At 36.5% G+C, this 25840-nt stretch overlaps 5 protein-coding genes and 1 long non-coding RNA gene across 6 annotated transcripts; 3 read left to right on the forward strand and 3 right to left on the reverse strand.

The window, feature by feature from the left end:
- The first annotated feature begins 3272 nt into the window (after positions 1–3272).
- LOC105199016 (transmembrane protein 53) lies at positions 3273–8350 on the forward strand. Its single transcript, XM_011165909.3, has 5 exons — positions 3273–3952; positions 4450–4657; positions 5418–5570; positions 5779–5901; positions 6156–8350. Exons 1-5 carry the CDS (start codon positions 3348–3350, stop codon positions 6432–6434), a joined length of 1368 nt encoding a protein of 455 aa, XP_011164211.2. The 5' UTR covers positions 3273–3347; the 3' UTR covers positions 6435–8350.
- Positions 8351–8684: 334 nt separating this feature from the next.
- Positions 8685–12669, forward strand: LOC105199015. Its single transcript, XM_039457981.1, has one exon. The coding sequence runs from the start codon at positions 11384–11386 to the stop codon at positions 12380–12382; it is 999 nt and encodes a 332-aa protein (XP_039313915.1). The 5' UTR covers positions 8685–11383; the 3' UTR covers positions 12383–12669.
- Positions 12670–12859: 190 nt separating this feature from the next.
- On the reverse strand, positions 12860–15933 carry LOC105199017 (sodium-dependent phosphate transport protein 1, chloroplastic). Its single transcript, XM_011165910.3, has 8 exons — positions 15292–15933; positions 15046–15205; positions 14856–14968; positions 14634–14765; positions 14051–14258; positions 13834–13978; positions 13625–13739; positions 12860–13541 (listed from the first exon to the last, which is right to left on the reverse strand). The coding sequence occupies exons 1-8, from the start codon at positions 15481–15483 to the stop codon at positions 13386–13388; spliced, it is 1221 nt and encodes a 406-aa protein (XP_011164212.1). The 5' UTR covers positions 15484–15933; the 3' UTR covers positions 12860–13385.
- A 110-nt stretch (positions 15934–16043) lies between these two features.
- On the forward strand, positions 16044–16586 carry LOC113003485. Its single transcript, XR_003268514.2, has 3 exons — positions 16044–16172; positions 16249–16327; positions 16428–16586. It is a non-coding gene; the product is annotated as an uncharacterized LOC113003485 (long non-coding RNA).
- A 1523-nt stretch (positions 16587–18109) lies between these two features.
- LOC105199018 (flexible cuticle protein 12) lies at positions 18110–19863 on the reverse strand. Its single transcript, XM_011165912.3, has 2 exons — positions 19742–19863; positions 18110–19014 (listed from the first exon to the last, which is right to left on the reverse strand). The coding sequence occupies exons 1-2, from the start codon at positions 19748–19750 to the stop codon at positions 18700–18702; spliced, it is 324 nt and encodes a 107-aa protein (XP_011164214.2). The 5' UTR covers positions 19751–19863; the 3' UTR covers positions 18110–18699.
- Positions 19864–21724: 1861 nt separating this feature from the next.
- Positions 21725–23085, reverse strand: LOC105199019 (flexible cuticle protein 12). Its single transcript, XM_011165913.3, has 2 exons — positions 22958–23085; positions 21725–22221 (listed from the first exon to the last, which is right to left on the reverse strand). The coding sequence occupies exons 1-2, from the start codon at positions 22964–22966 to the stop codon at positions 21907–21909; spliced, it is 324 nt and encodes a 107-aa protein (XP_011164215.1). The 5' UTR covers positions 22967–23085; the 3' UTR covers positions 21725–21906.
- Positions 23086–25840: the final 2755 nt, after the last annotated feature.

Below are 25840 nucleotides of genomic sequence, written 5' to 3' on the forward strand. Positions count from 1 at the left end.
GCAACCCGTTCTACAACCTCGCTCGACGTCCGCGGTTGGCGCCACTCGCTTGAGATCAGAAGCGGAGAGCAGCTTGGCCGCGATTTGAGGCTAATCAACAATGTGCTCCGCGCTTCCTGTTTCGGGCTTTTTGCCTATTGCTTTTTGCCTCTTTGCGCGCCGTCTTATCGAAATTGGCGGGATATAGAGGTAACGAACTCGGAAAGGGACAAGAAATTTGTGACGAGAAACACGATTGTTGATAAAATAGATCTTCTGCGCGAAGATGAAAAAGGGTAATGGACGAAAAGCAAAAAAACAGGAAACAAGGAGCACATTGTAGATTGGGTTGCGACTTTACTTTGAAGCGCATTTGTGTGTCTCTGAAATGTGGACATTGAATTACGTAGCCAATGTCTTATGAATCCCGCAGATATGTCCGCGATTTTACGGTTCTCTTCCGTGCTTCGGCCGGGAGCGAGGTGAGTTAGAGAGACAAAGACGGACACTCGATCCGTTAGACGTCTTTGTCGTCTTTATCTATCTAACCCATCGCACTCCTGGATTACCTATGGAAATTATCTACGAGATTTATAGATATTGCCTACGTAGTTCAATGTCCATATTTCATGGACACAGAAACGCTCCAAAATAAAGTCACAGCTATATCGCGGCGGGTAGAGGATCGAAAGAGGTCGGTTCTTATCATGAGAACGCTATTTTACCTTCGTTTTGATCGCTCCATCGAGAAGGAAAATTCCGGTCCATTCAAATTATTCGAAGAGGCTTAAATCAATTAAGAAGGCAATCGATTTAGTGAAGAACCAATTAATCTGGCAACCGTTGCCAAGGGCGTATAGCAAATTACAAGCGCAACTCGATTCTTGAAGTATAAAATATAAAATATCTTGGAAATCCATCTTTCCAGTTCATTATATATAATTTCATCTGTTTCTTCTTGCGTCAAGGTTTTTCAATTTATGTGTCGTGGCACACTAGTGTGCTGCAATGAGACTCCAAGTGTGCCTTATAAATTTTAGAAAAGATAAAAAGAAGCAAAAAAAATTTTGAAATAAATGGAGAAACGAGATAGACACGAAACAAAAACTACTTTTTAAATTGTAGAAAATTACTTATATTCTGTCTACTCTTATTTTAATCAAAACATAATGTCGTTATTGCTATAAAAATACTTAAAAAAATGATAAGATAAAGATTGAAACTTGTTCGCGATCGTGTTGAGATTTGCCGCGAACTGACATGAGAGGCAGGGTTCGCTCAGAGATAGGACGTGACGGGATTTTATGAAAAATGTGGCAGACAAAGTACGATGGCACGGAGCGATAGAGTGAGAGTGTAAGGAAGATCGAACGAGCGATCAGCTGTTTGGTGAGTCAACAAATGTCGGAAGTGAGGATTTAATATAATAATAATAGTATACATTTATTATTTACGGTTACAATGTATAGATAAATATTTTGACGATTTCAATTAACGACTTTCTCCAATACAGATTCCAAAAGAAATACAAATATTTGTGTAGACTTGACGGGATTTTTGTTTTAAACATGTATCGATCTCTCGTGATGAAACGTATAATTCGTGCCGTTTCGAACATTCTCGCAGACTTCAGAATATGAGAAATGTGAAACGCATTTAATTAACAGCGATTCACACATTTAATAAGATAGATTAATAGAATATTTGCATGTTTAATCATTTGAATTTAAAACATGTTTATATTTTATTATCGCGCCGGCACGATTCGAATAATTCTTACTAATTTTCATTTAATGAGTTAACACGTTAAAGACTTGGTTTAATATAAAATTTAAGAGACGATATTTGAATAATAATCGTATCACTCCTGAACAAAAATCTGACTTTTCATTTCTAAATGTATTATCTGAACGTATCTGATAAAAAACTTATATTGAGTGCATCGATGTTATTGTGTCAAGTTATCAGTATCAATTATTGATTAGCTATTAGTCAGGTCGGATGTTATTTTATGAGTTTATTCTTAAAAAGCTGTTGAAAGATAAATCCATAATCGCGATTTCCGCTTTCATAAATATAAAATCACAGTAGAGTGGACACATAAAAGAACTTTCAGTTAAAAAAAGGTTTTTTTTATAGATGACGCGGCCACAGAGCATACGTAACTATTAAATGTAACGGTAAAAACTAAAACCTTTGTGAACAACCTCATACAAAAATTTTTTAGAAAAATACAAAAATGTCTCAGAAAAATTTTAACTAAAAAAATGAAATATTTTTCAGAAAGGTTTCAAAATATATATGTTTCAGAGCTACATTTGAGATAGTAAAATGCCCGCAAATCTTGCAACCTTGCAAAAATATTGCTGAAGAAATCTGAAATTTTTTTGAAATATTGTTAATTGTAATTCTCTGAATATAAATTTTAACATGATTTCTGAAGTATTTTAAACTTAAAATACCTGAATAAAAATTATATATAAAATGCAATTAGTGTCTTTATTCAACGGTCGATGAAATAGAAAATAACAAAGCAAATTTTTTGCTCAGGTATGTTAACATATTTTAAAAAGCTCAATTTAAAAATTTACTTTATGTGATAGATCTCAGAAACATTTCTATTGCAACATTTCCCAAGACATTTTGTAGAATCCTTTCAGACATGTCGCTTTCAAATGAAATGTGAAAGATTGAAACTTTTCTCGCGTTTGTCGCATTTGTCGTCGATCGCCTTTGATTCGCTGAATGTGAGTCGATGACGAAAATTTCTATCAGTGAGAAATGGACAGGGAGAGGGATTGTTGGCAGATATAAGGCGAGCACGGGTGTAGAGGCAAGATAGTCTCGGGCAGAAAACGTGCAAGACGTGAGTCCAAAACGCTAGTAAAATAATGTGTGAATATACTTGACGAAAGTAAAAGCATAAATTTATCATATTACGCGTAATTACAATTTACATTGTCGATATTATAAGTGCCAGTGTATAAATACTTGTGTTAATAAATAAACTAAAACGAAGCAAAATCACAGTGTGATATTAATTTGTCACGCTGACCAAACACTAAAAACAGTGAAACAATTTCTTTTAAAGGAATTAAAATTCTGTTATTTTATTTGAGAAAATACGTATTTTACGTGTTCTTATATATTTTTTTAACTTTATATACATGCTCTCTGAATATAATAGAAAATTGTGTGTGTGAGAAAGAGAGAGAGAGAGGCAGATAAACAAACAAACAAATAGTGTGCCTCGATAAAATTGGCTCGTTAATTATTTAATGTGCCTTGAATTAAAAAAGGTTGAATTTTTTACGTTATTTCTTCGTACGATTCTTTCACGTTGTTTACGGTAGTTTTCCGAATATAGAATGCGTTATTTTCATCTCTCGAGACTAATGTGTTGGACAAGTAGGAACCGATTTTTCCTCGGGAATCCAGAGTGTGGTGGTAGCCCGGCGCTTTCGCACTTGTGCATGTGCATACGCGCGACTGAAGTCCACATGCGCCGTTATCATCGACCTAGCTCCTACAACCCTCTCGGATATCGATCCTATAGCGCGTTCGCGCGTTTCGAACGACGCAAGCTCGAGTTTAAGCCGAGTACAAGTCACCCTCCCGGCGAAGCTAGTTCATGCCCGGCGCACTGTCTCACCCCCGACCGCGTCCTCTCCCTCTGTCCTTTCTCTTCCTCTCGCCCTCACTCCGTCCCTCCTTTCCCCCTTCGTCCTCGTGAGCAGGAGGCACGGCAATCGGACAAGATGAGCGACCAGGAGGATCTGGATTATTACATCATGTACCCGTCGTTCCCGCCGTCCCCGAAGGATCCGACGTTGGCCGCGACAGGGCAGGATCAGCGGGAGGAGTTTGTGTTCGTGTATGAGGAGGACAAGCGGCCGGTCGTGATCCTGCTGGGATGGGCCGGCTGTCAAGACCGATACCTGGCCAAATACAGCTCGATCTACGAGGAGAAGAGGTATTTCCTCGATCGCTGATCTCGCGTGAAACTTGGTGCCGTCTACGATTGAATACTCGTTTAATTCCCGGCGGCGCGGAGGTCGGAAATCCTTGTGTTGGAAGTACCGTGCTTCTCCGAGTATACTCGCGTGCGCACCGGGTGCGTTACTTCATAAATGGCGTATAATCCGTGAGAACGATTTTGCGGAAGTAGATAATGACGTCGCGACTCGTAGCATTACGAATCCCATTTTAGACGATCTGTACCACCCGATAGAACTCTCGAGACAGAGGATTCTATTTTTAATTCTACGTGTTGTGTAAATTTAAAGTAAGATTGAAAGTGCACAGCATAGTGTCCTACATCTGCGAATGTATAGACAACGCCTGTCAAAGACTCGCGACAATTAAATTTGATCGTGAACGACGATTGAAGTTGTCCAATGCCGCGCTCGAAACGCAATAGACCCCCCGATGCGATAATTAATCCACTCGCGTTGCGTTCTCCTCCCGCAGTTGCATTACGCTACGTTACACGGCGCCGGTGGAGTGCCTGTTCTGGCGCCGGAACAAGATGCCTCACATAGGCAAGCGGCTGCTGAAGGTGATCACGGACAAGCGGCTGGACGAGCACCCGATATTCTTCCACGTCTTCAGCAACGGCGGCGCGTTGCTCTATCAGGGCGTCAGCCTCGCGATGCAGAAAGCTAATATACCGTTGAAGGTAAAACGTTAATAAACTGTATAATAATCTTGAGTCGAATTAAAATTTAGAATAGAATTCCATTAAAAAAAAAAATTTTTTTAATAATTAGAATACAGATATTTATTTAAAATTACACTGTATTTTAGAATTACAAATTTGATATTCTTTATTTCTGGAATCGAAAAAGATAAAGATACGAATTATAGACAAGGTAGTTACCAGTTAAAAAGTTAATAACTTTTAACCTAACTTGGTTATTTTAAATCATTCAATTTTTAATTATAATTAGTTATTTTTTTAAAACACAAAAACTCAATTTTTTCTCAAGTTAAAAATTTATTTATGTAAAAGGAAAAATTAAAAAAAGAATAAACAATAATTTTTTTTGTTATTTCATATAAACTTAATTTACAAGTAAAATATTAAAAATTTATGTGGTGATTCATATAATTGTTTCGAATAATTTGACTTTAAAAAACTATGAATTTCTAATTTAATATGAATGCTTTTCAAAATTAACTTTTAATTTAACTTGAGTTGACTTAATCTCAACATAACTTTTAATTGAGCTAGTTTTTTATTTACGTAGTTTTTAACGTAGCTAAATTAATTTTATAAGTTGTTAACTTTAACTTAGTTTGATTATAAAATATATATTAATTTACTATCGTAATTATAGAGGATTTAAAGTGGAGAATGTACAGATTGCACTCTGCAAAATTTTAGTTGCACATTTTTTTTATTTGCTGACATATGACGTTTCTGATTGAAATCACAGATCAAAGGAGTGATATTTGATAGTGCTCCCGGTGAAAGGAGATTAACGAGCCTTTTCAAAGCGATCAGCGCGATTATCGGCGGTCATCCCCTCACGAACCTGCCGATGTCGTTTGTCATGACGTTCTTCCTCTCCATATTCTGGTTCTTCGAGGTAAATGAACAGCGTGATCGGCACTCTGATTCTCATTAACTCACGAACATTAGCGAGCATGAAACGATCGTAATCTCCATTAATTTCCGAAATTCTCGATCTCATCGCAGCATATGTCAGGGCGGCGAACCATATCATGTCCATAGATCGGATCATTTCAGAGCTGTACCGACGCTGTACAGTTTATATGTCGATTTATGATCGTCAGGTAATTGGGCAGGCTTTCAGCAGAGCGCCCATTCCAACGACTCCAATCGCCCTCACCGAGGAAGCCTGTTCCTGGCCTCAGCTGTTCCTGTACTCTAACAGCGACACTCTAATCCCGGCGTCCGTGAGTTTCTATTCATTTTTTCCGTTAATTCCGCAGTAACGAGCTGCTCTCTCTCTCTCTCTCTCTTGAGAGACTCGTGAAACATAAATTTCTTGATTGAAAAGAAAAAAAGAGACACACACGCATATAGAAAAAGGTTCACTTAGAAAAAGATCAAGCGCGTATGATTATTAGTTACAACATATCCTAGATCCAATGAAAAGACTTGGTTTGTTACGAGGGAGATTCACGTGTCTCTCTGTCTCTCTCGTCAGGACATCGAAAAGTTCGCCAGCCGGCGAGCCGAGCGGGGTGTGCGGGTGCAGTTGGTCCTGTTCACCAATTCGCCGCACGTCAAGCACTACGCGACCTACCGCGACGTCTACGTGAACACCGTGTGCAGCTTCATTCACGAATGCCTGATCTCGCCGAGCCCGTCGAAGGGCCTGATGTCGTCCCTGGATCCCGACGACGATCACGTCTCCCAGATGTTCGACACGCCACCGGGTCTTACCAAGCGCGTCGTGCTGCCTCACGAAGCCAACAAGAACTAGATTACCCGGAAGACACACTAATAGGGTAGAATAGTCGCTCGCGCTAGAGGATCGCGCGTGGCCTCGGGAGGGCAGACGTAAAGGGAGAGAGGATCGATCATCAATTATTGTGTCTACATTTTGTAGACTGAATAAAAAAAAGTCTACGAGAAAAAGAGTGAATTTGAAGGAAACGCAGCATAAAGTTCGTTTTGCGCAATTACAATCTCCGTAATTGGAAATCGGTCTTCAAATTCTTTTCCTCCTCTCATATTTCTTTGTACTTCCGCCTATTCATCGCAATTCCAAGACGGAAGCAATCGCACAATTCGATCAATTTCTTTATTAGAGTTCAAGCGAGCGAGGAGGAATGCCTGCACGACGATAAAACCGAAAAAGAATTCGAAAATGTTGACAATTCCCAATTTCGAGATGAAAATTTCACAGAATGAATTTCTCTTCGCGATTCTTTCAATTCACTCGTTTCACGTCAAGAGGCGATGTCCAAGATGCTGGAAACGGTGCTACCTACGATTCGTTAATACGTGTGCAAAGCTGTTTTATATGAAGTTGACCATTTTCGTGTGAGAGTTATCTAAATAAAAATGTAAATTTTCTTACAAGCAGAGTGAGAGTGTGGACACACGGTGGCGAAAGAGCTTCCAAATTAAATGTCTTTCAACGATGTACTTGTATGATTATTCGTATATGCTTAAACGTACGAAAATTTGTATAATATCAAAATTTACTCTCAATTTTATTTCGAACATTTTCCCTTTTTTTAAAAATTGATATATTATAACTCGAATGTCAGCCAGCAAATGTGGATGAATTGAAATGGATATGAACAAATTCATTTCGACATTTTCGACTTTGCGCTTCAGATTTTTTGAATACATTTGAATACAAATATAATAAAAGAACAATAAGAATATGAATGCATCCGAATTCAAAATATGATGAATAGCTCATTTCGTATTTCAATTCGTTATAATGAGACACGAATCCATCCGTATTCAAAATGGTGAATAACGCGTTTCACATTTTAATCCTCTTGTGTCCATTTAAAACTAAAAATATTCCGGGACTCTAAAGCGCGAATAAATTAAAATAAATTACAAATTTTCAATTCATTTGAATTTGTAACCTTCATTCGTACCTGAAAAGACTCGCTGTATTGTTATTACGTCCGATGTTGATTCTCAACGGATCAGAAACGGGATTCCTGGACGAGTTATGTGCACTGTTTGCGGCATCGTGAGCCTTATCGAAATGTTCTAATCTTTGCCAGAACGGCGAAGGACAACCACGGATAGTAGCACATCCTCTCTCTCACCTGTGCCTCGGTCCTTTACGTTATCTCAGCTTGATTCTTCCTTTGTTGACTCTTTCGTTACATCTTCCACCACCGCGTGTCCGTGTGGCCGCAGTTTTAGAAAGCTCGCAAGCTCGTAGACGCGAATGCATCCCTCGTACATCAAGCTGCGAATGAAGCTTGTGTCGGTTCTATGAGTTCTCCTTCGACGCGGCGCGGCGTCGGGGAGACTGTGAGAGATTTTTATAGGACAAGGTAGATGCGTTTGATAGAAAATCGTAATGTAATATCGCGCAATGTGTTTACCGCTTTTACGCTCGCCCTCTTTTTCCTACGCGGCGGAATGAAGAAACTGCACAAAGGAATCAAGCTGGACTTGATTTAGCTTACGCAACTCACGATCCGATAAAGCATGGCATTCGATATCGATTCGAAAAAGAAAACGCCGGTTTCTTCTTGTGTCTCGAATTATATCAATGATAATCTTTCGAGAACGCTCGGCGCACGAGCGTATAGCTCTGTATCGTTAACATCTCTTTACATATATATATATTAAAAAATAATATAAATATATTTTGATCTGTCGATTAGTTATACGAATAAAGACTGATAAATAAAGCTATACAAAGATTTCTTTTTATCATATATGTAATACTCCAGTATTGCATATATGCTTTTTAAAACTAGAAAAAACAGGCGCGCGTCACGCGCGCCGAATGAACGTATATACGAATTAGCTTTATGGTATTTCAGTGTTTTTCTTTTATTAAATCGAATATCGATTCTAATATTTTTTATAGTCAAACATCAAGTTTGAAAGTAATTGTCAATGCACAACGCATAATCCATTCATCTTCATCCAAACATTGCTTGGCTTTTAATTTGCTAAAAATATACACACACGCAAATAGAAATAGTATAATATATATATTTTTTTTTACCTGTCTATAAAAAGCAGACCATATTTCGGAAAATATATAATTTGAGAAAGAAAATTCAACAAGCCCACACCGATTTTTCCGAGGATCATCCGGAATCGTTCCGTATTCTCATTATGTGCTATTCTCCTTCGCCGCGACGAATCTAAGCACCGTTCGTGTCAAGACACAAAATTGCGAGAAGTATAATAGAATAAATGCCTTGTCCGTTTTTGTGGAAAACGCAGAACGGGAAAAACAGGAGGAAGCATTGCCAGAACCCGTGGTCAAACCGAAAGACAAATTAGCCGCTCTCTCCAAAACGAAGTAGGCGAAAGAGATACGTATACGTTTAAGCATGTGCGTGATTACATCTGACATGAATTGATTTTCAGTCTCACTAAAAAATCGCGCGATCAAAGGAGGCTCAAAATAACGGTTTCTAGTGATCATCTGTTCAAGGACAAGGATGGAAATAGGAGATACGCGGAAGAATATACATGCATGGACGCTAATGCGAAGTAAAATTTTTACCTTCTTGTACCTTCGTAAACGATACAACGCACGTGTTGGTTTACATATATATCCAAAATTTTTTAAATCTATACAGAACACGTTTTACCAAGGTCGACGGCGAGAAACTGCCAGAATTTTCGCGGGATTTGAAAGCGCACGGCGATCAAAGAAGCAATCGTAAATTGAACGGCAATTGGAAGTCACAAGTTGAAGCTTCGAATAAAGATGAAACGAAATCCTGTACCCTGGGAACTAGAGTAAAGCGCGATATTGTACGTTTCTCTGTTACTTAAAAGTTCATTCGATTGAATCGAGATCCGAAATATATGACCGATACCTCGTAGCCAAAAAATATGATTTGCAATCTCAAAATATCAGACCCATACAGCACCGAAAGATTGCGGAAACATTGCATAAACCTTACAGCGAAACGTTGTAATATTGCATGAAAATGTTTCTGCAATGTGTTATTGCAAGCTTATGGCAACGTTGAAATATTTGCTCCTAGAAATATTACAACGTAAGATTACAGTAATGTTAGGGAGCAATATAAAACAATAATATTAATGTTATTAATATATGGGCTTTGTATTGAGATATACACATGAGAACACAAATATCTTTTTACACAAAGTTAACGCGTGTTTTTATGTATATCCTGAGATTTTTATAATATTTCTACAACATTACTGGAATATTTCAATGAATCATTGATACTGTATGTTTCTGAAACGTCTCTGCAATATTATATTATATTATTGCAACTTGCACGTTACTAAAAGCTTCAGTGCTATATGGGGAGTGACATTTGAAACTGACACAGTGACATCTAATAGACCAAAATAGATGTCAGCTGTTAACGTCACTTCGCTACTTGTAATTGCTATAAATGATTCTTTTCTGATTTATTTTGAGTGTGCTACTTACAAAATAGCTAATGCTGATTAAATAACAATATTTTCCAAGACAGATAGCGGAAAACATAACGAAACAGGGGAAAAAATTGAATGTAAATCCCGTAAAACGAATTCCAGCAACGAGCAATTTCGTCTATGAATTCAATCCGTTCGTTAATGCTAATGAACAATCACGTCAGTTAACATCGCAAACTCATTTGTGGCGTACGAATAATTCTGTGCAAACATTACCTCATTCTAAAACAAGTATGGAATTGATTAGAATCTATTTACGTCTATAAGTCTATTTACATTATATTAATTATTCCTCTCAAGTTTTCAGATTGTATTCTAGCGAAACAAATTCTTCACAAATTTAAGAAATGCTACAAAAATCTACAAAAAGTACTAAGTTTCAAACACTTTTATTAATTTTAGTAATTACATACTTCTAAGAAAAAAAAAATATTTTTACAAAAAAACTTATAATTTCTACTAATTTCTATTGCTAGTACAACTTTGTACTTGATCATAGAAATTTTTTTTCGTCAAAATAAGCTACTTAGAAATGTGTAGTTTATTGTAGTTTGATATAATATAACCAAGAATTTCATAGAAATTACAGATACGACGTATTACAAAAATACAAAAATTTAGAAAAAAATGTTTCAATTCAATAATGTTTCATGTAGATTTTTGTAGCATTTCTTAAATTTGTATAAAATTTTACAGGTTTTTTCCGCACGTTTAAGACCTGCATAATTGACAGAAATACAAGCGAAAACATTTTAACATTAATAACCAATAAAAAAGTATCTGTTTCAAAATCTCCTGTATTTTTCGTTCGTGCTAACATTCATTAATTATACATAGATACTACGTCACTTGCCAAATCTGCAGACTTTGTGAAACAGAAGACGTCCGCAGTCTTGCCGGAATTGAACTCGCGTGTTGATTTTGCGACAGTTGATCCAGATCCAGCGAATTCTTTTCCAACGAAAAATACTTGTCTACCGATACTTGGCAAAGAGGATCCGACGAGGACGCTGAACGAACAAATTGACAAAGAGTGTAAATTTATATGTCTTTACCGCGTAACTCTGTTATTTAAAAAACTTCAAAAATCTTTTTTTGAAATTTTTATTTATCATATTGAATTATAAGTTCGAAAATCGCATTTCAATCGTTTATGCTTCAGACGAGGGAAGCGATATAGATCGCGAGGTGCAGAGGGTCAAGTCTGCATGGCAAGCGTTACGAGGGGAAAAAGATTGGACGAAAGGTAAAGATCGCATCGACAATGCCCGAACGAAAAAATTGTACGAGATGTTAGAGAAGATGATGTACGAGATAGACAGAGTTCAGAAGAATTATATGAATTCCAAAGCGAATCATTACTTGCACAGAAGCGCGACTAATGTCCTGAGAAACAGCAGCAAGCCGACTTTACAAGAGAAAGCAGAAATTGTGAGAAGCGTCATCTTTCCCGACAGAAAGGCAAAAGCCAAGTCGGCCCCCCGTCTGAAAAACGTCGACAGCGAAGTAACTGGTAAAGATGCGGCGTGGATACGATTTGAAGCTGCGGAAAATATTCTGACGGACAAACGACCGCATAAGAATTTTCTCTCGTCGAAAAAGCGATCTGTACACACTGAAGCGCACCAACGCGATTTCGCCAATGATATTGGATCGGTCTACGCAACTGCGTCGAATATCAATGAAAAAAGGCCAGATACAGCTGTTACAGATATAATGAAGCCAAAATTTACAGACACTAGCAACAAGACAAAGGCGAGGATCAAATCTTCCATTGAGGAATATCTGCAACGTTACTGCGGTAATATTCACGAGTCACGTAACAGTATTCGGGAAAAAGAGGAAAAATATCCGTCAAGTCGCTTCCAAGATGTAAAAGCATCGGCAAGCGATATCGCGGATATCTTGGCGAGTCACAGTATCGAGCCGCATGTTTTGTACGAAAATTTCGGAAAGCACAGCGACGGCTACGATTCGGAAGATTACGATCAAGATCGTTCTTGCTCAAATATCGCGAATACTACTGTTACGCAAGTCATATCTGTTGATACTATTCGAGCAAACAAGATATATGATAATACGACTTTCGAGAATACGGCATTATGTAACGATGCACGACCGACGGAAGTGATTGATACGAGATCTTTTGATAATCTGAAACAGTCAAGCGTGACAAATTGCCAAGATAACACTTTTATTAAAATGGGATTGAACAAAAATTCGTTATCGAGAGACATGCTGTCGCAAATAATGCAGTCAGAATACTTGAGAAAAGACTTATCTTTATAATCCGTTGTGTAATATCCGCTGTAAGGCAGAAATATCATTAATATACTTTTTTATTAATATACTTTTTTATTCTTAATATACTTTTTTATTCTTAATATACTTTTTTATTCTTAAATAATTCTAAATCATATTATAATTATTTTGAAAGTCTTTCATGTTTTCTGATTCTTATAACACATAGGCGAATACATTGACAAGAGTTGGTAATAGCAACCAAATGTTGAGTTAAATAATGCCAATTAAATATTTAATTAATGTAACAAAAAACAAGTTTACTTTTCTGAATATTTAGCAAGTATTGTCAAATTTAATAATATTTACAAAATATTTAGAAAAGTAAAATTATTTTTGGTTATATTAATCAAATATTTAATTGGCATTATTTAACTCAACATGTAGTTGCTATTACCAAATTCTTTTCAGTGTAGATGGTCTCTCCCTCCTGTATGCTAAAACGCTTTAAAAAATATATAAATGTGAAAGTTAAAATTTCTTTTATGTACAGTCTTATGTTTTATAGAATATACATTTATGTCGTATAACCGTATGTAACCAAAATTTTTAAATTTTTATTCAAACATATCACAAATGTTTTTTCGCTAATTTGTGAGTGATACGATATATGTGTATATATATAAATTAAGGTGTACAATGAGTCTCATAAATACATGCCCTGCATTTATTCGATTGACTTTTTAAACCAGTTCTACTTCTGTCCATCAAATTATGGCACTATCTGTCAAAATCACACTTTGCTCTTCGTTGAAAAAGATAATAAAAGTTTATTTTAGATATAAATAAAGCATTATGATATGTCTTCGACTGGCCGATACGCGATGACCAAATGCACCAACATTCTTGTAAACAGTTAGAGCTACCTCATTCAGAAGATTGTTTAGAGTGATCTCAAAGTAAATGGACATCTTTGCATTATTTTCAACAAACACTTGACCATTTCTTTCTTCTCAACGACAAATAATCGCTGGATGAGAGATGGAGCATATCACAACACTGGAAGCGCCGAACTGTGGCTTTGGTATATTATAGCCCCGGTGAAATTAATCGCTGCCGCCAAAACGAAAACCGGCATCCACCAACCGTGCGAGGCAGTCACTAATTCGGCTGTTAATGGTCCACAGAGAATTCCAGGTACTGTTGCCTGAAAATCAAGACGTAACGACATAGATTACGAATTTCGCAGCGATCTGTTCGATATTTATTTCAACAGAAAAAAATACATACAATTGTATTCGAAACTGCAAATGTAATTCCTGCATGATTCGGAGCTATATCCGCGTGATTACTTAGATGTCCAGCGGAGTTGCATGCACAGAGGCCCATGGATATTGAGACAAAGCTGTAAGGTAATAATTTGTATATATATATATATATATATATCTAAAAAAATCCAACAATATAAAACGCAGGAGCGATATCGAAATTATACATACATGACTGCAGCAAGCAGATTATCTACAGCACAGAAAGCTAACAGAAAAGCACCTGGTCCAATTAGGCCTATATTTGTCATCAATCTTCTAACAGAGAGAACAGACCATCTTTTTTGTATCAAAGTGTCAGCACTGTGACCAGCGACTATGAAAGAAAAGATCTTTTTTAAAAACAAATATATTTAAGAAACATAAAATGTATAATTTATATACCTACCAATACCAATGAGAGAATTAACGATATAAGGGAGAGCTGTCAAACTAATGCTCTCCTTGTTCGCAGACAAGTTTCTTGCCAAATAAGTTGGCAGCCACTGCATTATTATGTAATTGCTCCAGTTCATTGCAAAGTGCGCTATGTACAAAGCCCACAGGGGCCAGTGAGCAATGAATTCGGTCCAACGCAAGCTTCTATTCTGAGCAACCTATCAATTATATTTTTTATAAAATTAGTAAAAAAGTATCCATTTAATAAATGTGTGAATTATTCGATTCAGATTTGAATCTCTGGTTCAAATTTATTCGAGCTATCTAAAAATTTTGAATCTAAGAGTTCCAAATATGAATCACATGTTAAATTGACAATCTTAAAAAAATCATATTTAAAGCGATTTTATGTCATAATTAATCAATATTGATTTTTTTATATAAAAATCTTTTGTTGCCTATATATTAAAATTCAACGTAACAATAATTATGTTAATTAAAAGTAACGTTTCAACAAATCGATTCGGCGTTAAAACCCTTCATTCGCACATTTCCAACAATTAAAATAAATTAAGTGTCAGAGAAAAGTTTACTTTAGGAACAAATAATGGTATCTCGTCTTGGGAGTTGGTTTCCTGATACAGCATCAGCCACAGTAGAGTCCATATGATACCTACTGTCCCAAACAAGTAAAATCCAGTTTGCCATGCCAAATGTGGGCATATCTAACGAAATCAGAGACATATAGTACATAAAATGTGATTTTTCCTTACAATTTAATATACATTGAGATTTTTAAGTACAATAAGACTTACAACAGACGCGACCACTTGGCCAACTGAACCAGCAGCCACTAGGTAACCAAAAGCTCGTGATCTTTCTTCCACAGGAACATTATGTGCGAATAAATGAAATATTACTGGTAGGCCTACAAACAATTAATTCATTAACTCAAGGTGCAATGTCACGCTGGCTCTGACTGTTCCATTTCCTCTTTGTCCTCACCTAATCCTTCTCCGAGTCCTAGAACCACTCTGCAGACTATAAGCAGTGGTACCGACTGCGCTAGCAAAGGCGTGATGACTGTGCTAATAGACCACAGCAAAACCGCTAGCATGAGCACCGTTTTACAGCCAAAACGACTCGCCGTACTCGCGCCGATGATCTTGAAAGAAAAAAATAAAACACATTATATATACATGCTACATTTCCATCAGCAGTGACGCGCAGAGTTACGGAATTATTGTCTACCTGACTAGTGAAATATCCGAAAGCAAAGGCGGACAGTATCCATCCCTGCCAGTACAGGTTCCATTTGAACTCGTCGGTCATCGGCACGATGGCGATAGGCATGATGACCCGGTCCGCGGCGTTAATGAAATTCGCGGCCGAGCAGAGGGCCACGATGCGCGAAGTACGCGGCAGCATCCTGAACTTCGCCATTGTCGATCTCTGGACTGCGGCGAGCCGAGCGACGGTTTAGCGTTCGCTAACAACGGTCATCGCGTCGCTCTAGGGTTCCTGGCGCGTTGTTTCTGGTTAGCTGCGCCTCCACGCTCGCTCGCGGACGTCCAGATGTTCGCGTCTTGCTGCACGACGAGAAAGCGGAGAAAGAGAGAGAGGAAGAGAAGGCCGACGAGCGCGGTGAAACGTGTCGTTGTTCGCGAAGTATGGGGATCCCTAACCTCCGTACTGTCATGGAACGAACGTTTTATGACGACGCGCCGCTCGTGCGCAGCGACGGAACGTCCGGGATCATGGGGAACGCATTCGCGCGCCCGTCTCGCACCGATAAACGAATCGCGCCAGTGTTAGAAATCGCAATTAAACGTCATTACTTGCGACGAGGCCGACGAGGCATACGGGCTGACGAGCACATCGCGGAACACACGGTTTTGACGTGTCAACACACGCGCTCGTGGCTGATTCTGACCGTAATTGAAGACCCACGGTGACCCACAGATGGCACTCGACGGCCTCTAATCTGCTTCTGATCCACGGCTGACGTGGGTTGGCGTTACCTCTTGCCGCCCCGTGATCCCCTAATATCGAGAATTCGCACACCTGAATTTAAATACTTGAATTCGCAGCTTACTTCAGCCCAATCTTTTCGCCTCTTGGTAATCTGTCTGGTAAGAACCTTTTTTTTTTTGTAAATGTTTATGTTCGATTTTCTGAATTTAAAATAAGATAATGTATAATTGTCAGATGGTGGAAAGAAAGAGAGGAAAGATGAGAAGCCCGAGAAATAATAAAACACTTGATTCTCAGACAGCACGTATTATATGTAAGGAATCTTAATTGAAAGATAATCGATTTTTTGTAACCTATATCGTTTTTCCAACCTGTCAAGAATGAAATACAGATTCTGTGTCTATTTATTACAGACGCATTCTTCAAAAGAAATGATTGATCGTCGAGTGTGATTATATTAATTCAATCGCCAAAGTACTTTCAATGATAGCAATTGAAGATAGGAAACGATAATTGCGGAGGATAAGTCAAGTGCATTAAACTGCTGGGATAAATCGAATTAACGACTTAAAAGTGGTAAGTTCTAAAAGTTGAATAATAACGGTGTATTTAGCACCAATCATTTAAAAATTTGTATATAAAAATACAAACGTTAATAATAATGATATAGTTAAAAAGTTAAAAGTTAAATAATAAAGTTAAAAAGTTATTAACTTTTAATTTGTATTAGTTAAATTTTTAATGGTTTAATTTTTAACTTTAACTTATTGTTATTTTTGAAATACACAAACATTAATTTATTAATTTTTTCTAAATTAAAAATGTATCTATATGAAAGAAGAAATATTCTCACATAAAAACAATATTTATAAACAACTCTTTTCGATAGCAAATATATTATTATTAGCTTAATCTGTTTTTTATCAGTGTATATCTTGCTTAATTCTTTAGCAAAAAATTGCATTCTTAATGTAAAAATTATACGTAGATTAAAGAATTCCATTGCGGTACATTCCAGCACGGTGTTTCCAAAGATAGCGATGAATGTTGATGCTGTGCAGTAATCCTTTAATTATTCAGAGATAGATTTAGCAAGACTAACTCAGGGCAGACACAAACTTTTGCATAACGCGTAACGTATAATGCAGAAGAGAAGCAAATCAATCAATCAGAGTCCTTTATTTCCCTCAGGATAGAAAGAACAGATTGATTGATTATCTTCTTTCACATTATGTAGAACTCTGTGCCAGAAGCCTTACTCTTTTATATATATAAATATATACACACACATTGAAAAAAATTTCATGTTCAATTAAAGGGAATAGACAAAATAATATGACATACACCTAGAAAATATACTACTTTTATTAATAAGAAACTATTTATCTTTAATACACATGTTATCTTTGTTGGAATAAGGTCATGCAATGCTTAACTAGTCACTAATGGAATGTTACACTTTTCTTTTCGCAGAACATCTTTTGATTATATGTATAAGAAATATTAGAGGAAGAAATTCGTTCATTATATACTATTTTGCTAAAATTGCACTCTGTTTATTAAAATTTCTACATTTCTTCCAGTCAACATAACTATCTGGCTTAAATATTATCGAGTCGTTGTGAATAGTTTTGGAAAGCATTGTGAAAAATGGATTTTCTCCTTCAATATTTCTTAAAGGGTATTCTACTAGAAGAATGGTAACATTGCGCACTGGTAAGCATTGCATAGTCTTATTCCAAACAAGGATAAAATTTGTATTAAAGACAAATAATGATCAAGCTCTTATTAATAAAATAAGTAATGCGTTTTCCAAGTGTTCACATTATTTTGTCTACCTCCCTGTATATTTATTTTAACATTATTTTCTTAATTTAAAGCAAGTAGAAAATAATTTATTTTTCAAACTTAAAGGAAATATTATTTTAAATCAAGGAAATGTTAAACTAAATATATTTACTTGAACATAAAAATTTTTTTTCAGTGTATATATATATATATGTGTATGTGTGTATGTATGCGCAAAGGCTTTTGAGAAAAAGGAAAAGGAAAGAAATCAAATGCAAAGGGTGCAAAAGAATTTCTTGAGCCGAAATTGTTAGGTAAAGAAATTTAATATTTACACGTGTCTTTAATAAAATTTGTATTAACTGAGATCGACAGAATGTGTTGCTGCGATGGAATCGGTGTTGCTAGAATTTAATTTTCCAAACGCGTAGCTGCACAGTCCAAATAAAGCCGATTAAACCTACAGTTTGTTAAACAAGAGCATGATTGGATTAATTTATAAAAAAATTTATTTAAACAAATTTTCCTTAAAAAAATAGTCATCCTCAAGTAGAATGTATATATGTGTTTGAAAACTTTTTAAATAAATTTTTTTTATAAATTAACTCGATCACGTTTTTACTTAACAAATTATATATTGTGAAGCGCTATTTGTGGATTTCATATTTATCAACAAAATATTATTAAAGATCGGCTAGAATTTCGACAATTAGCTTATAATACAATATTAATTTTACAATTTATAGCATTGTAAATAAGCATGCTTATCCACGAAGCATCTGTACAATAATAATAATCAATTTAATGCTGAATTATAAGCTGATTATGCAGGTAAAAATGTATTATCAGAGCTGGCCATTTTTCGTATCTAGCACCTCGTCGAGGTGGTTAATGAACTTAGACAGTTGGCAGATGCGCTCCCTCGGGACGGAAGCCGTTCTCGTCGGCAACGTAGTTGACGGTATACTTGACGTTGGTCTCCGGGTCGACGTAGGTGAAGCTACCGCGCACTTCGAGGCTCTGGTTCTCTTGGCCGGGGTTCACCACCTTGGCGGATTCCTGATGGGACTGGCCATCGGAGAGCTCGTAGCCGAACTGGTATCCATCGAGACCGATGTTGTCCGACGGTGTCTCCTTCACCACGACCGTCTGGCTATAATCGTAAGGAGGTGCCGCGAGGGCGACGGCCACGAGGGCGCAGAGAGCGATGATCTGCAAAAAGGGAAAGTCAATTGATCGATTAGTAACGATTAGTCAGTTTGTTGCGCAGTTTTCGCTATTCACGACACTTGATGAACGCGACCGAAATTATTGTTAAGATTCCATACAGCAACCCGACGTTATTTGACTTTTTAACATCAAAAGACACTTTTGTCGTCAAGGACGTTATCTTGATTACAAATAACGTTTGCTACTTGAGATATTGCAAGTGGCAATTACAGATATGTGACTCGGGGTTTTTTGACGCCGAATTGAATCGAATTTTTATCTCTTTGTACAAATTTGAAGCGAATCATATCATCAAAATTTTACACGAATCGAATCGTTGAAACATAATTTTTAATCAACAGAAAAATTATTCATGATTCAATATTAATATATAAAATAATAACAGATTTCTATATTGTAAAGAATAATATTGATTATATTGTATAAAATTGTATTAAATATGATTGGCAACAAAAATAGATTAGTACTTGATATTTTTAGGTCAGTGTTATATAATCTCTCCTGATTCGATTCGATTCGATTCGTGTTTGAATAATTCGCACATCTGTAGTGACATTAACAAATGTCCAGATTTCGATGTTGCAACTCACGATAACGATCTTTGAATTAATCCGCGATTAATTTTGCGCGCTCGTGCTCACAAGAAATAAGAGAATTGATTCGTTGTAAATTATAATTCCAATTCCGACGGAGTCTCGAATATACCCACTGTTTTCATGTTGAAGATGAAGGCGCGTACAGCTACACTCGTTCAAGGAAGAAGACTGATGTGAAGTCTAGTCGGAATCCGACGCGAATTTATAGTGTTCCTCCTACTGCCAAAATTTGACTGGGTCTATATTAATTCACCTCTCACCTTTCTTGCCCGTATTGCTAGTTAAGACATATGCCACGTATCGTTGTCTAGATTTTGACCTTCGTAAGAATTTTTCGTGACGATCACGCGATCATCCGAAATAATTTCATAATTTAAATTCCACTTAAATAAAAAATAATTGCATTCTTCTTCTCTCGTTTTTTACGACATTGTAATAACAGACAGATTTCGCAATTCTTAACACACTTTTTTATTCTGATGAAATAACTTTCATTATCGATAATACATACAATTATTAATTATTAAAATTTTGAATGTGGACAAATCTAACTAATAAGTCCATTTTAGAAAAATGTTTTAGAAAACATTCTCATTTGAAACTTGTGTAAATTTACATAAAATATTTAAAATACATAATATAATATTTTAAAAAAAGTATATATATATATATTTTTTTTTTGCAACTTAATATTACTTTATATTAATAATTGTTTAAATATAAATTTATTTAAATAAATTTATATAATAAATTATAATTGCATTTATGTAGTTTATATATAATAATATATGTACAGTTATGTATTTAGTAATGTTTTATTATATATACATATATATATATATATATATATATATATATATATATATATATATATAACATTTATGTAAAATAGTAGCATAACTATTATGTCAGAATTATTTGCTAAGTTTGATAAAAAATCCTCTTGCATTTTAAGTAAGAGGGAATTCCATTTTTCTGCAAGAATTTATTTAAGGAATTTCCAATCATTAATTATTGATGTAACCTTTGTCGAGACAATTTTGCCATCTTCACTTGCATAAATTATAGATCCTGGTGTGTGAAACAGCGGCTAAAGTTCTAATTAAAGAGACGGCACCCGGGGCACGTTGGGTCCCCGTGGCGAGATTTCCAGCCGCCCTCAAGGAACACTACTCGTCAGAGCCTTGAAAATAATAGTAACGTAAAAATAACATATAACCTTCGATACGATCAAGGGAAACTAGTTGCTTAATTTATTCGGATTCTTTCGTTGTACCTTTTGTTGCGAAACGTATCATCGTTAATGTGACAACACACGATGGGTTTTCAATGTTCCTTATTTTTTAACAATCTAATTGATTTATTGATGGTTTATTAAAGAGTGCTTTTTAAAAATATATTGGAAAAATTAAACTTGTTACGTGCTCTCACGGAAAATTATTGAAAATTACAGTATTTCTTTTAAAAAATATAATAAAAAAAATTTTTTAATATTAGTGGAAGTGAAAGAAATAGAATAACAAGATGTCTATTTTTATGCTTATTGACAAATTATAAAACAAGTTTGTCAGAGCAACTAAAAAAAATTATTATAAATCTTTGACAAAGTATTGTTCCATTTTACGTATTGTTCCATTTAAGTATTGTTCCATTTGTTTTTGAACGTATTTTCTAACGAGATATAATTGAAAGCAAAGCAAAAAAAAAATAATTAAAATACATTGCGTATTTCAAGCATATTTAAATTATTTTATTACCAGAATTTACTACTTTACGTAGCGCATTGTTTATTGCACTTATACTATATTATATATCGTGAACCAATTGACAAAATCTGAGCATTACAACATGTCTTTGCTGCTCCGTTTAAAAAATAAAGATTATTTATATAATACGTTAAGCGTATTACAGTAACTTTATTAAATGTCGATCATTCATGTGAATTGCGTTTTTTGAGATCCAAGGATTTCTTATAATCCTCAAAATTCTTTCAACATCTCATCTTATCCTAAGGCTGCTACTTATCGATCAATAAAATTTACAGGAGTAATGTGTCAAAGGGAGAAATTATGGAATAATTTATACACAGGAAGAAGTAAAGATCAAATAAAGATTGATTTATTTATAACTAGATTTGTCATGTGAGTGTCATGTATGATTGCTACAATTGAGAGATCGAAATGATTGAGCTTCTCCGAGCGTAACCTAAGCGCGAGACCAAACGGAAAATGCGAGAACACAGAGATATGATGTTTTCAGGTAGGACTCTCGTCAGGATTTAGACAGCCGGCAGATGCGCTCCCTCGGGATGGAATCCGTTCTCGTCGGCAACGTAGTTGACGGTGTACCTGACCAACGTCTCCGGGTCGACGTAGCTGAAGCTACCACGAACGACGAGAGCCTCGTTCTCGTGGCCGGCGTTCACCAGCTGAGCTGACTCCTGATGGGACTGGCCATCGGAGAGCTCGTAGCCGAACTGGTATCCATCGAGACCGATGTTGTCCAGCGGCGTCTCCTTCACGACCACGGTCTGTCTGTAGTCCTGCGGGGGTGCTGCAAAGACGACGGCGATGACGGCGGCGAAAGCAATGATCTGTGTGCAAAGTAACGAAATGATTTGAGGAACGGTTCATAATTATTTGTGATAAAAAAGAAATGTTTCTCTTGATATTTTACATTTTCGTGATAATATGTTTTGTATTCGTCTTTAGTCCGATTGTAAAGTCATAATAGGTTTCTTCTCTTTCGCGTAGAAATAGCATAAAAATAGTAAAATTTTAATATTATTCACTATACGTGAATTAATAAGATGGATACACTGAAAAAAAGTGATTAACTTGATTAAATTTTCCAACTCGACTAAATTGTTTTAGTTCAAGTATTTATGTGTTTGACTTAAATGCATAAATATTTGAACCGGAGAAGTTCAACCAAGTTGAAAAATTTAGACAAGTTAACAACCGTTTTCTCTCAATATACAAGACAAGTCACATTTCCCTCGCACGAGACCTAGATAATTTCCATGACGCTAACTGTATCATTCTAAATTCAAAACATTTTAGGCGTTTCCTTGAGGTAAACGATAGCCCTAATTGGTAGTTCTAATTGGTCTTAACAATGCGCCGTGTGATAACGCGACGGCGGTAATATTCCGCTTCGTAATCCTTGAGATCCCGAGAAAGAGCGAAAGTCACCACACCGCGAGATTCACCGAGAAATTATTTAAAAAAAAAAAAAAAAAAAAATTGCCGAGAGTTCGATCGCGCGGACACTTTTTTTTGTTTCTGTCAGAGGATGTCGTTACTGATTCTTTTGGAGAAACCACGCACCAGTTTCATGGCTGCAGGCAGGTTCTTCTTATTTCGCAGAATAAGAGGTGACGATCCAAGCTCTTGAGATGGCTCACTAAACTGATTCGCTTTACGGCGCCGATCGGCGATTATATATAGCCAGAATTGTGCGATGTGAATTACCTTCGCCCTACCATCGTTCACGGCGTTGCCAAAATTTTCATGTCCATGTGTCGAAATCCTGAAATGACCGGCCGACCGGGGGCCGGATGATGGCACAACAACCTGTGTTGCGCGCGGCCGAGAATGTCAGGCTGGAATGCGAGGGACGAACAGCGGGGCGGTTTCACCTGAACAGGTCGCGACAGATCGTAACTCTAATTTCGCCGCTCGACAATCTGGCGATACCCATCGCGACAAAATGATTTACGTTCCGCGTGAGGAAAGCGCCGCGAGATATTTAATTGTCAATTTTCTGCGGAATTTATCGTTTCTCGATACAGGCGACGCTGTTTAGCTCGTAATAAACGCGCTTACGAGACTCTTCGACGCTTGTCGAAACACGGCTTGTACCGAATGGACCAAGGTGCTGTCGCAATTCCAGCGCGTTAATAGTCACCGGATTAATCTGGGAGCAATTTCAAATGCACTTTGAGAGATAAGCTCCGCTAAAGGTTACGCGTAAATCCCTTTCCTCGTTAAATCTTAATCCATTGGGCTTCCATTATGTTTCTATACATTACGTAACACGCACATATTCATCTTACTAGGTATTAACACGCACGTGTGCATGCAGCTCTAATGTATTTGGTCAAACTAACTAAATTTTCTGCGGATCGCAGTGGATAATCCATCATGCATGACTCCTGTTGCGTCACGTTACGATTCATCGAAATCGGCTGACAGCGAAACATTTCATTTAGCGTTAATAAAATTAAGAGAAGATTACAGACGAACGGACTCGTGAGTTATTATTAGGTGGAATATTTTCTGAGTTGATAGATTGACGTTGCATCCTCCGATCCAGCAGAAACGAAAATAAACGCGTTCAGTATTTCAAATTTTATTACTGCTTCACGAAAAGATTTCTTTTAATAATAATTGAATAGGAAATATAATTTTTTTTATAAACAATACAAATACACGCGCGTAAATGTATTGTAGAATTTATTTTAATTGCTTTAAGAAAACGTGATCACACATTAGCAGCTCGTAAAATATTTACAAATACGCCTAAATATTACGCAATCCAATTAAAATAGCCCAATAATCCAGACGTGTCTCGACGTCCAAAAAATTTAAATGGGAAACAATTAATCTTTTTTTTTTTGTTTTCTGATTCAAGAAAACGGGTTTCTGCTGTAAAATGTAATCCCGGAACTAGCGAAGAGCGAGCGTCGTTTTCCAAGGAAGAGTCACGGTCTATTCTAAAAATGATTCTTTCCAGTCATCAGCGTCTCGAAATCCCAAAGAATTGCCGTCTGCATGGCAAACGTAAGTACAATTTATTACAGTAAGAAAAAGATAATTTGATCGTATTTCATGATTTTTAGTAGCAGAATTCTCTGGTTATTAATTCCTTGCTATATCTGAAATATCCTTTGGAATCGCAGTTGATATTCAAATGGCAATCAAACTGAAACGCCGTAATTATGTGATAGTCAGGATTTCTCCTGGTAAAAATTAAAAAAGAAATCCGAACGTCTACGGGTATTTATTTTTAGTCGATGGCACACGAACAGTTTCATTATTATCTGACACGAATTATATCATCGATGTAATGAAGGAGGATGATGCGCGCCGGCCGAGATTTGAAAAGAAAGTGTACTGTTACGTAAGCGAATGGCTTATGCTAATGATCGAGAAACGCAGAGAAACAGAGAAAGAAAGAGAGAGAGAGAGAGAGAGAGAAAGAGGGGAGAACACGTTATGGAGAGTAAGTAAGAATCTTCTTCGTGGGAGGATAGAAGTCAACGCCGCCACGCGCCTTTGATCATCTTCACAAGAACCTTCGATCTTCTCTATGAGAATCTTCGCTCTTCCACGTAATCCTCGCGACAAAGTAATCCACGGTGTTCGTTATTTCATTAAACAGCGGTGCTTGTCACGACAGGAAGAATTATATACACTTATTTTATGTATTGTTGAAAATCAAGTGTCTATTATCGTTGTTGCTGAACCTGTTGTTGCTGTTGTTGAACCTCTCTTCACTTTCTCTCTCCCTGCGCGACGCAACGCATCGTTTTTTTTTTTATCTTTGTAACTAACTTGTCTAAACATTGGACAATTATGCGCGCGCGTGCGTGTCATTACATATTATATAATATGACATTATATTGCCATTGCGCGCGCGGAGATCCTATCGTACTTTCTAACGCATCTACGATCGTTATATCATGTAAGCGCGGCCTCTCATATATGTAATCGGAGGCTGCACGTGGCTACCTTACATTGAGGTACACCCCGCCTCATATAATTGCATACGCTCGCAACTAATAATACACACCGCAAGCGCCGTGGGCTAGGTTGTCGATTAATACCCGGGAGTCGTAATCGTCAAATTAGCCAGTCGGCACGTTGGTCGCATCATTAATGAAGGGTAACGTTAATGCTGCTTCGCCCTTTCCGTCCCTTCCGTTTCTCACTAATTTTCGCACAAATTACCTCCTCAAGTTTAGAGATAAAGAGTTTAGTTTTCAATGAAAAACAGGTTTAAACGATCGAATCGATCCATCTACGCTATTAATGAAACAATAATAGAGAATTCAATTTAAGAGCTGTTTAAAATCGAAAGTAACGGTAGTCACAAGTCGAGAGAATTAGAAATTGTATATAAAATCACACGAGAAACGATTATTTCAACACTAATAAGATCTAACTACGACAATTTTTCACTTTCTCAATTTTACGGACAATTTTGCT

The sequence above is a fragment of the Solenopsis invicta genome, chromosome 2, assembly GCF_016802725.1.
Source record: "Solenopsis invicta isolate M01_SB chromosome 2, UNIL_Sinv_3.0, whole genome shotgun sequence".
NCBI lineage: Eukaryota > Metazoa > Arthropoda > Insecta > Hymenoptera > Formicidae > Solenopsis > Solenopsis invicta.

Bases quoted from the DNA above. Each gene is read 5' to 3' on its own strand.
- LOC105199015 (XM_039457981.1), top strand. From the start codon at position 11,384: ATGTTAGAGAAGATGATGTACGAGATAGACAGAGTTCAGAAGAATTAT.
- LOC105199016 (XM_011165909.3), top strand. From the start codon at position 3,348: ATGCGTTATTTTCATCTCTCGAGACTAATGTGTTGGACAAGTAGGAAC. The intron at 5,571-5,778 runs GTAAATGAACAG...TATGATCGTCAG, and splicing joins CCATATTCTGGTTCTTCGAG to GTAATTGGGCAGGCTTTCAG. The intron at 5,902-6,155 runs GTGAGTTTCTAT...CTCTCTCGTCAG, and splicing joins ACACTCTAATCCCGGCGTCC to GACATCGAAAAGTTCGCCAG.
- LOC105199017 (XM_011165910.3), bottom strand. From the start codon at position 15,483: ATGGCGAAGTTCAGGATGCTGCCGCGTACTTCGCGCATCGTGGCCCTC. The intron at 15,206-15,291 runs GTAGACAATAAT...TTTTCTTTCAAG, and splicing joins TCGGATATTTCACTAGTCAG to ATCATCGGCGCGAGTACGGC. The intron at 14,766-14,855 runs GTAAGTCTTATT...TGATTTCGTTAG, and splicing joins GCCAAGTGGTCGCGTCTGTT to ATATGCCCACATTTGGCATG.